The 11,371-nt window shown below is 42.0% G+C and overlaps 1 protein-coding gene across 18 annotated transcripts in view; it reads left to right on the top strand.

Moving 5' to 3' along the window:
- The first annotated feature begins 684 nt into the window (after positions 1–684).
- ABI2 (abl interactor 2) overlaps positions 685–11,371 on the top strand; it is a 50,220-nt gene continuing 39,533 nt past the window's right edge. For 13 of the 18 annotated variants that reach the window (XM_015868320.2, XM_015868317.2, XM_032446012.1 and 10 more), the window contains exon 1: positions 849–965. In XM_015868320.2, the coding sequence (XP_015723806.1) occupies positions 849–965 (117 nt within the window). Of the gene's footprint in view, positions 966–11,371 lie in introns of all 18 variants that reach the window. The other 5 variants (XM_032446013.1, XM_015868318.2, XM_032446007.1 and 2 more) reach the window with 5 other exon arrangements.

Raw genomic sequence — 11,371 nt, 5'->3', positions numbered from 1 at the left:
GCGTGTGAGGGAACTTGGAGTAAGCGACATGCTTACCTTGCTTGTTCCTAGGGATATTGTTTTCTCAGTATATTTAGGTGGGAAATACATTTGCTTCCCAGTCTTGAAGCTGTTGTACCAAGGGAAGGTACTGCACAAAAGAAAGAAGGAGAAGTTAATGTGTGGAATGCTGTAACTGGGGCTCAGAGAGCATAAGGACTTAAAATTAGTTTAGCACATCGCTTGGCAGATGGGGAGTCGATTATGTAAATGTAGGAAAGTGGTAGTTGGATTCACTTGGTCTAATTTAAACACTGCTTCTAATCATTTTCAGCACGCGTACAGAGAATTATAGGATAACCATCACTCTGCCAGGAGGGCTCTTCATCTTTAAATTTAAATCCATGAAAGAGTCCCCTATTAAAACATAAACATGCTGTGATAACAAGCAGCTAATGATGCAGGCAGGTTAGTCCAGCTGGTCAGCTGCGCACACACATAGTAAAGACGAGGCCTTTTCTCATATGCTCCAAGTCACTGGAAGGGGCCACTGCAGGGTCAGGGGGTCGCTCCGGCTCCTGCTCCAGCTCCGGCTCCATTCATGTCCCGCAGCCCCGTCCCAGCTCCTCCGTGCCGGCAGTGGGCGCACGGGGCCATGATTAGGGCTGCTGGGACATGCGCAGGAGGAGCCGCCGGCCGCGCCCCGCCCCCGGTGCGGTGGGGGTCCGGCGCGCTCCTGCCCGCGGCGCGAGGCCGGGCCTGGCGGCGGGGAGCGGAGAGAGGGAGCGGAGCGGAGGGAGGACGGGAGGGAGGTGCAGGAGGGAGGACGGGCAGACGAGCGGACGGTCGTGGGGTGAGAGGATGTGAAGATGGCGGAGCTGCAGATGCTGCTGGAGGAGGAGATCCCCGGGGGGCGCCGGGCCCTGTTCGACAGCTACACGAACCTGGAGCGGGTGGCCGAGTACTGCGAGACCAACTACATCCAGGTGCGGCGGGGCGGGGCCCGACGGCCGAGCATAGCGGTCGGCCCTGGCGGTCGCCGTCCGCGTGGCGCGGTGCTGAGCGGCGGCAGCGGCGCTTCCTCCCCCGCTCCGCGTTGCGCCGGGCCCGGGCCGCATCGTGCTCCTCGGTGAGGCGGAACAAAAACAGGACGGCAGCATCAGTAACGGCCGCGGGTCGTTCCGCCGTGGTGTCGGTGCTGAGTGCAGTGAGAGGGCTCCCGGAGCTTGTGCCTTCCGTCCCCGAGAGCGCTTGTGTGATGGCAGGGGGAGCGGGCCGTGCCCGGGTGGGCGACACGAGGGGGAAGCATTGGGGGTGCGCTGTGTGGGATGCTGAGCGACCAGCCGACCTCTAGTGGGAAATGTCTGCGGATCTGGGGTCATTTACCGAACAGCGATGCGATTAATAAGGTTTCATACGCTGAATTAGCGTGACTTATGTTCTTTAAGAGAAACGCGCTGAAGTATTTTGTTGTAGTCATAAACTGACATTAATGTTTGTGCTGTTTTAAAAAGAAGGAAATGGGGCTTTTTCTGGAAGAGGAGCTGTGAATGGCAGAACCGGATAGGAAGAGGTGCATTTAGCTTGTTGTTTTGCTCTCCCCACGACCTTTTACTGTTCTCTTCTTGTAAACCAAGGATTATAAAATCTGTATTGAACAGCTCCACTTTTATTGTTTCAGTAAAAATTGCAGAGCAAGATTCTGTGATATTTCATGCAGAGAATGGAAAGAGGGGGGTCTTCCCATAGCTGGCATATAAAGGCAGCCTGAGCCGAGGGCAGCCAGCTGGTGAGGGAAAGCAGGGAGTGAGGCTGGGTTGGTCAGCCCACCGGGTTCTGGCCGCTGTGCAGCACACCGCAGTTGTTGGCAATTTGTCCAAGCATCGCGGCAACACAGGGATGTAAGAGGGAGGTGAGAACAGAAGGCAGAAATTGTGTTGTGGTGCTGACTGTGAGGTGCAGTATGGGATCACTGACTGGAAAAATAAAGATGTGAAACAAGTGGGGAGCGGAGGACCATAGCTAGGTGATGATGGTAGGCTTAGGCTATTGGGGTTGGCAGAGAGACTGCAAGGTGACGTTGCAGAGGAGTCCAACTTGAGGAGATGCTGGATTGAGTGACGTGAGTGTCCTTGTAACAAATCTGATGGAGAACTCACCCTACGTTCTCCGTGCCAGAACTGCATAAACTCTTCATTGGGATAAATACCCAAAGCTATTTTGTTTGTCTTCCTTCTGCAAGGAAGGGAAATGGATACAACTAACATCACTGGGGATTTTGTTTCCAATAATAGTAATTCCAAAAATCAATATACCCAATTCAGTCTAAATTACATATTTTATGCAAGCTTGGATTTGGTGGAGATGTGCACGTTGGGAATGCGTGTGAGAATCATCTTCCAGAAAGTCAGAAAATCTTCCAGAAGATCGACTAGTTCTACTGTAATCTTTTAATGTTCCGTTGCTGACAGAAGGGTTTATCATGGATATTCTTGAGGTCTCCTGACAGGGACTCAGTGTATGACTGAGATCTGAGTTTGATCTACTGAATGATAGGCAGCACAGCAATCAGTGCTTGCAGGAATGACACTGGCATGTATTTGTCAGTAGACAAGCTCAATTGGTGCTGAGAGGTTATTTTATTGTCAGGTACATAAATTGTTGCAAAAAGCAGAGGCGTTGGTCAGTTTTTTAAAGAATTTGAAGTTCAGTGCTATAAGATGAATGTGTTCTATCTCTGCCTCCATTGACAGTTACATAGCAGCTGGAGAATAATGGAACAGTAATCTCTTACATGTTGGGACTGACAGGTCAGAGTCAGAGAGCTGTGGTGTTTGCAACTCATTTGGATTCTACTTATGAAGTGAAAAGCATTCCTTGAATGTTGGTGGTTCATTATACAAATTGTTCTTGATACTTGCAGAGCTCAGTTACTTCAGCAACAGAGAATGTTAAATGAATTGTTAAGGTTCTCTGAAGTCTGTATTATAGCAGCATATCAGAGCACATCAGCTTAAAATTTTGTGACAAGTCACTGGGAAATATTGGAAATATGTAGTAAAATAGAACTGCAGCAATGAAAGATGAAAAGCTACTGCTTGGATATTGCAAGAAGAAACATGTAAAGAACGATTTTCACCTGCATAGTACGACAGTTCAGCTCCTTCTCTGTGATTATTTCACTTTATATAAGAATATTAGTATGTATTTTTGGAAAGTTTTAAGTGTAAGTGCACAAGTAAGACAGTTTGATCAGCTTCTGTTACTGCCAATATCAAATAACTTTGCTTTCCAGGTAGCTCTTCTCAGTACCGTAGAAAACATAGTTACTTCTCTGTTGTACTTCCCGAAGAGGGGGCTAATACAGGCTGTTATTTAGGAGGAGATTTTTGTGGGATTTGATACAATGTTAATCAGAAGTTAAATTGTATACTGTTTCTGCAGGCCTTTGTGTACTAGTGCTGCATTCTGATACCAAGTTCTCAGTCTAAACTGCAACAAAGTAGTTCTATAAAATCTGATTGCTTCATTTACTTGTTACTGTATAAAAACATATTTAGGTCTGCATTGATCTCCATGAAAAGCAAGAGTTACTTAATTGGACAGTGCGCTGTATTTACTAGATTTTCATATTCCAGCATTATTTTTGATCAGGAATGTGATAAAGAAAGTTTCTGGTTATGATGATATAAATGACGAACACCCTTTTGAGCACTGGTGTGACTTGCTTGTTTTATTACTGGTACACCACTGTAAGTTCCAGCGCTGCATTGGCCTTTTCACTTTCTTTAAGCTTGTTCTGAACAAGTCTGTCTGGGGCTCATCTCTAACTTGCTTCCAAACAATTGGAACTTTTAAAAACGAAATCATTTTTTTACTTAATGCATTGCATATAGAACTTTCAAGAGTAATTGAATGCTTGTGTCTGAACTCACTGTTTTGAAAGAGTCAGAAAGAATTCCTAGATAGACATTTTCAGCCACTGGATATCTAGCAGGACCAGACTCAGGGTGGGGGCAAGGCCAGAGAGCAATGCAGCATGCAGAGCTGGGTGAAAAGCCACGGCCCTGTGCCCTGTCCAGCCTCCAGAAGGTGAGTGTGCTGTGTTTGCCAGATTCTTCAAGCAGGATCTGGATTTCTTAGTCTTTCTAGACTATTATGCTTTGTTGTGTGGAGAGGAAGAGCGAACTTCCCATTTCCATCACTTTGCAGCCTTCAGGTTGCTATGGGTATTGAGTCTCATACATAGAAATAAGCTTCCCATATTTCTAAGGGAAAGGCAGGGAAGAATATATATATTTTTTCCTTTTCTGAAAGTATTCCATCCTTCTAGGTACTAGAAGTACCTGCTTTCAGACCCTGCAATAGCTTTTTTTAAATAAACATAATGGTGAGAATTACCTGTTTCTCAGTAATTTTATTATAGCCCATGGGTTGATCAGTTTCTTAGTTGCTTTCCGCATGCCTGTTAATTTTACTTTGTCCTGTTAAGCCAAACCAAGTCATTGTACTTCTGACAGCATCTTCCAATGAGGTGAAGAAGAGAGTGGAACATCCATTGGCATAGAAATTGCAATTTCTGTAATTATGACAGCTTGAGTCCTACAACAGGAAACTTCTGCTTCTGCGAACTGTCAATTTCTTATATACTTATTTAAATTCCAGAATTATTTTTGCTCTCTTGAGATGCATATCACCTTAACAAAATGTAACTATGCTGAAAGTATTAAAAATATAACAGAGGAGCGCTGTTGGTGTCTCAGATTTGAATTCTCTTAAATGAAATAATGAGGCAGTGGTTAGGCACATACTGTACCTTCCTGAGTTGCAGAAACTTCTACAGCACCTCCCTCTGCTAAAGGCGAATGGAGCACTTGCTGGTAGGTTGGCGAGTTTTGTGGGGTAATCAAAGCATGGGATCAATCCTCTGAGTTTTCTTCTGAGAGTCCGAGTAGCTGGTACTGTTGGTGAAGGATTTTTCTCTCTACTTTCATCTTCTTTAACTGCGCTGTGTTTTGCCAGGAAAGCAAATTTTATTCATTTAATAGCGTCACAAGTTGAAACAGGGGCTCAGAGAGAGTGGAATTGATTTTTTATTGAGTGGTTGTGGTAACAACTTGAGCCATTTTATCAGTGGTAGCAGGAGTTATAACAGTAACACTGCACATAGACAAAGTAAAACTTATGAATACACAAGTTGCTATTAGAAAGTAAGTCTTGTAGTGCCAGTAGTTACAAGTTACATTGTTGTAGTTCTCTCCCATGACTTATTTTCTGATTATAGTTACTGAAAACCATTTAATAAGATTGAATAAAAGTTAGAATTCAGAGTAACGGTGTCCTGCATCTTGCTGTTAATAAGTTTGCTGACACTTGTTTTCTATTTCTTGTGTTGGATTGGCATTTGCAACCATTAATCTTTGTGGCTTAGCGCTGTAGTTTTTAAGGCAGGAAGTGGTGTACCACTATGGTAACGCACAACAAGACCTCCAGCCTCTACTTGAACAAGTGAAATCTCACCCAGTTACCTTCAGCAGATTATTTCATTGCAGAAATAATTGCATTCAGCAGCAGCCCATGTCCAAGAGATGCTCTCCCTTCAGTAGCTGCCTCTTGTATGAGCCCAGGGAGCTCCACCTGTGCCCACCCCTTCTGGTCGGCTGGGGAGCACAGGTGCAAACATTCTGCCTGTGCTCCCTGGGCCAGTCACACCCCTGGTGAATTACGGGGTGAAGAGTAGAAGTTATTAGATTTGGGTTTTTGTTAGCCTGTGTGTCTTGGTTATACACATAATCAAAGCTGGTTTTGTGCAGAACTCATAAATATAGCGTATGTTTTTGCCTGAAAGTTAGTAAGTGTTATAGGTAGTTGTGAATGTTGTTATTAAGATTCTCTGTAGCTTAGTTATGAATTTATTGCTTGAATTTTTGTGAACTCTGGGGGAATTCTTGGGAATAATTCTTGGGCTTTCTGTCTCTATTGGAGCTGGCTGATGGTTTCCTAAAGTTGATTTATGCGGTAGATCATAGCAGGTGTTTTAAACTGCACATTTAGAAGATCAAACCATGGCTATTAAATTGCTATTCCAACAGATTTTAGGGAAGCCTGAGATGGTGTTGTTTGAAGATGCTAATTTCAGCCTGCACACCATGATATCAAAATGCTTTGAGTTTGTTCCTTTCAATTTTCCAAGTGATATTTACATAAATACAGAAGCATCAGAAGTACTATTTCCTGTATTGTGAGTTACTGTTCTTTTGTATCTGAATACCATCTGTTGTATTATGAGTTATGTTGGAAAAAAGCAATAAGCAAGCTGATTTTTATTTATTTATTTGTTTTTATTGTGTTTTTGGAAGAAAATTGTTAGGCAACTTACTTATGATTCATTACATATTATATTACTGATACTTTAGATACTATTTTCTGTTGTTTTCATCAGTCTTTCTGATGAAGTATTAGGATAAACCTTGCAAAAATGTCTGTGAGATATTCTGTTTTGATATTAGTATAAACAGATTCACCGTATTCAGTGAAGAAGAAAATGGTTTCAATTTGCATTTTCAAGTTGAAGAAATCTTTCAGTCCGATCTACCTAGAATTAAGTAAATTTTGCTTCAGAATGACTTAAGAGAGGCAAGTTTGGAAAATGTATTTACTTGTATGTTATTGCTGGATTCCAAGTTTCCTGATGGGATTGAGGGTTTGAGGCCGACTGCCCTGGTCTGTCCAGCAGTGGAGGGCACATAGCAGTTCTCTCATGGTTCAGTGGGCTGCCAGCTGGTGGTGGCTCTGTGCAGGGGGCAGCAATACTAAGAGGTTTATGAAGGCCTGTCCAAGGCTTGTCCAGTTTTGAAGTGTTGGGTTTGAATAGGCTGCCTGTTTTACCATCCTAGTGAAAACTGAGTAGTTGGGGCTGAACCTCTTAAATGTGAAAGGATCTGACAGGTAGCCTTTAGGTAATGTGGGACTTCTGAAAGCAGAATGAGGGCTTGTCCTTCTGTACCAGCTGTGTAATAGAGCAATCTCAGTCTTCTTGAGATACTGGATTTGTATTCTCAAGTCTGTTTCCAAAGAGAAAATTTTAGTCTCTTTCCAAACAGAGTATGCAGAGCCATTTACTAGTCAGCAGCCTGCTATGAATTCAAGGCACACTGGTTTGTTTTGATTTGATGGAAGAACTTGTATATATTGTGTGTTTACTGAATGTACAGCGTCAATCCTCAAAATGACTTTGGAGTGTGTCCTTTCAATGCTGCAAGTCTGAGAGATAGTGGGTATCGCCAGCTTTGCCATTTGTGCTGAGTTTTTTAACTAGGTGGTAAGTTTGTACGTTAGTATGAGACATGGAGAGAGAGGCACACGTAAGCGCTGCAGGTTGCAAAGGTTTGTCCTTTGCCTAAGCAGAAAAGCCATGGGCCTGCTGCATCTTGTGCGAAAGGCACGGTTGTTAGATATCCCTGACTGAATAGCTCTCTTCAATCAGTTCATGTACATGTATCTGTCTGGAGGATGGACTGAGAGAGGGCACAAGTGCAAAGTACTTACCCCCAAAAAACCTGTTATATGATGTTTTACTGAAGATACTGTGCCATTACGGAAATTGTACAGTCATTGTTGGTAGTTGTAAAAGGAGAAGTGGTTTAAACAAAAACCAACTTCTTATCCCCCACACTGGGAGTAGGAAAAAAGGAGGTTCAGGTGGGTGACAGACATCAGAGGTGTTGGAAAATATCTGTTTGAGTAGCACCTGGAAAACAGGGCAGTTATTTTTGACATATAATAAACTAAGGCTCCAATTATAATAATATGCAAATAAGCATGTGAATAGTATGAATAACATACACTGGTTTTCCACCTTTCTTGAGTAAAGTCCAGGCATGTGGTCTGGTTTGATAGGTAGTGCTGCTCAGTGTAACCCGTGGAACTACTGCTATGGCTGAGGTTTGGTGTTTAATGGGATTCTAAAAAAATGGTTAGACATTTTGAAGAGTAACTAATAGATGAGAATAAAAGCAGTTTTATCTTTTGTTTTTGTATGTTTTTATTTTGTGTTTGTTCTGACTTTTGTCCACAATGGAGCTTTATGCCCATTATATGAAGTGTCCACTGTAAACTCTTTGTATCTGATGAGCATCTGTAAACAGACAAATCTGGGTAACAGAAGGTAGAAAGTTATCTGTGCATCTGTTACATTGCATAGTATTGCATATCTTTTATAGATATTATTTACATTGATTTTAGTAAAACATTTTAGAGAGGGTTTGAGAGGTGTGTTTGTGTGAACCTTGTGAAGCCCATCTGTGGCATATTTTGAAATGGTACTTTGTCTTGCTGTGGCATTTCTTGAGTGGATTTGACATCAGCTTTGGGCTTTCTTGGCACTGCCCCATGATAAATGCTGTGTTCAATGAAACTCAATCGGCTAAAATTCTGTAAATTACACTTGTCATGTAAGTTCTTTTGGAGGTGGAAAGGAAAGATACATGGAGGGTATTAAGCTGTGGAGACTGAAATGTGAGGAGTTAGTTTTTATTTCTGATAAACGCTTAGAGTCTTCTGTGATGCCATTCCATTCCTTCCGTGCCTCCTCACACCAGATCACAACATGTGCAGCCATCACTTGAGCAGTCTGCTTTTTTTTTTAAATTTTTATTTTATTTTATTTTATTTTATTTTTTTCTCCCAAATCCAATTCTTTCAGCTTAAAGCAGTACAGCTCTTTTGTATCTAGATCTCATACTCTGCTAATCCGGGTGAGTGCTGCATTTGTTGACAAACAAAGTGGAAGAGAGTTTTGTTGTTATTGTTGTTGTTTTTTTCCCATTAGCTTTTTGGACTGGATTTCATATGGAATTGAGGCTGTGTTTGCATGCAGTCCTTTAAGGATTGTTTTTATATGTTTCCTCTAGGGAATGTGGGGGGAAAAATCATGATATTTCCTGTGTTTTAGGGGCAAGCTGTTGAGTGGGATGGTTGGAAAACAGTGAGTGTTACAGAAAATCAATTGTCAGTGTCAGGGAGTTGAAGCATTAGACCTTATGCAGTTGGCTGGGCATTCTGCAACGTGAATGAGAGACTGCCTGACTAAAAGCAGCTTGGAAATTTCTTCTCCTGTGCCTCTTTCTATCTGAGTCTCTCTGTCATTTATGAAATTCTTCTTTCAAGGATAGTTTCATTTATTGGTACAACTAGGTAGGTGTGGAGATGATTTTATTTAAACATATCTTGTCAAATTAAAAGGTCATTTGTGCAGCTCTTCAATTCAGCAGGATGTAGAGACAAGCTCTGTTTTTCTGATGGTAGTAGAACTCGGTGATTATACTGTTGTAACAAGCTATTTGGATAACTTGAATACAAGTGAATTAACAACCAGAGAATGACAGAATGTGAAGCAAGAGAACCTTTTGTGAAATAAGGAAGTAATTCGGCTTTTGAAATGTTATCTCTTGTGTTGTTGCATCTCCCTGCTGTTTCTGTTTTTGTACTAAGTGAAAGCTCAGAACTACCCAAACAGTACTGTTGGAATTGGATGAGTAAGCAAGTTTGAGACTTTAATTATGTCAGAACTATGGTGAACATAAAATCAAAGCTTGGGATTCTTCCTAACTGTAGCAAAATTGCTGAGAGAAATCTTGTGTGCTTTTGCTAATTGGCAGTGTCACTTTCTGTTTGAAGTTACAGAAATGAAAGATTATGGGGTACCATGTAGTGCTGCAATATGATGTTAACTAGTAACTACATTAAAATACAGTGAAAAGAGCCTCATGATTTTTTATCTTCTCCACCAAGGCATTGCTCAAAAACCAGTATCAGTGATGAACAAGCTAGCAGTGATGCAGTGGACTCCTATGGCTTGATATTTGAGTGTGGCTTCTTACTTTGTGGGTTGGCTTTGGCACACTGCTGGCTGCAGCTGGGCTGTGCTCATGGCTGCTGCGTGGTCCTTCACTTTTGGCATCTGCTTTGCTGTCTCAGAAGTGGTAGCTCATTCTGCAGAGGTTTCTACTGGGCTGCCTTTGCAGCGCTGTGAGTCACAGAATAAAAGGTGCTGAGGGTGAAGACAGTGTGTTTTCCTTAAGCCCAGATTCATTCAAGCACAGAGATAGCAGTCCTGCAGGAAAAAGATTTTGGCAGCTTTGTGTTATTGTGCTTTTGTGTTAGATTTTGGACAGGTTGTTTCTTTACATCTCCATAGGTGTCAGAGCACTCCAGTTTTTGCTGTTTGCCCCCTTCCTTTTGTTGACCATTGTTTCCTTAGCTCTACCAGAGATATTGAACCATTTGCATGGATTTAATACAAATATCTAAATCCAAGTTGGTAGCACTTCTGAATGCAGTCCTCACACTAGTTTACCATACCTAGTTTATTTGCCTAGTTCACGAGTCAGAGGCACCACTCCTTGGACTTTAAGCTGCATGGGGGAAAAGCAGGCACATATGCTTGTAAGTTGCAGGTGTGCTGGGGTACTGTTCAAGCAATGTATTTAACAATGTGCTTTATGGCTGAGATCTCACTGTTGTGAGAGTTTCCTGAATGCATAAAAATAGCTGATAATGCTACTGCGATGGAGTATGATGAAATTTGGCCTGTATGTGCAAAAAGATAATAGTTCTTATCTGTAGGATCAGTGCTGTTCTTTTATTGGGGCATTTGTGACCTGATTTAGAGCATATAGCAGGAAGGAGTTGTTTTCCTTTATTGGAGGTAACCATAACCTGTATTTGACTCTTCTTTGAAAACTGTATGTAAAAGTATTGGTCTTTTGGGAATATCGTATCTGGAGGAATTCATCAGTAGGAACTTTGTTAAGTGAAGATAATAATGGAAATTCTGAGCTGAACTTTTATTGGACTAAGGATGTGGCTGTCGTGGGGGAAAAATAGCTGTACATTTTTAGCTTCTGCTGAGATGCGTGTGACAGATGGTGTCTCATCTGTCCAATATGAATTCTTTCTGCTGTATAAATATTGATTGGAGGAGGAAAAAAAAAAAAAGAGGTGCTCCATAGCTTTGAAAAATGTATCTTTATTGATACAAGAGTGACTAGGGGATATTTGTAAAGGACTTGGGCAGAACAGCACTGGTACATATAGAAATCACTATCTGAACAAGTCTAAAAGGCCTTGTAAAAGTCTGTCTGTTTGGTAAACAAAGAAAAGAAAAAGAAATGTTTAGAGGAAATAAAGTAAACATGGTCCCTGCAATAGCATTTGTGGTTTCAAACAAAGATTCTTTAGTGGAGGTGTGATCAAGAACGTGCTTAGTTGGTTTGCAGAGAGATGGTGGTCAGCTGCTCATCTTTGGGCAGTGCAGGTGCCTTATGCTGCATTTGGAGAGGTTTGGTGATAACCAGCTTCTTTTGTGACAGACATGATAGAAGTTCAGAGC

The sequence above is a fragment of the Coturnix japonica genome, chromosome 7 (genome assembly GCF_001577835.2).
Source record: "Coturnix japonica isolate 7356 chromosome 7, Coturnix japonica 2.1, whole genome shotgun sequence".
Taxonomy (NCBI): Eukaryota; Metazoa; Chordata; class Aves; order Galliformes; family Phasianidae; genus Coturnix; species Coturnix japonica.
The sequence above is the reverse complement of the archived record's forward strand: the minus strand, read 5'-3'. Positions and strand labels throughout refer to the sequence as shown.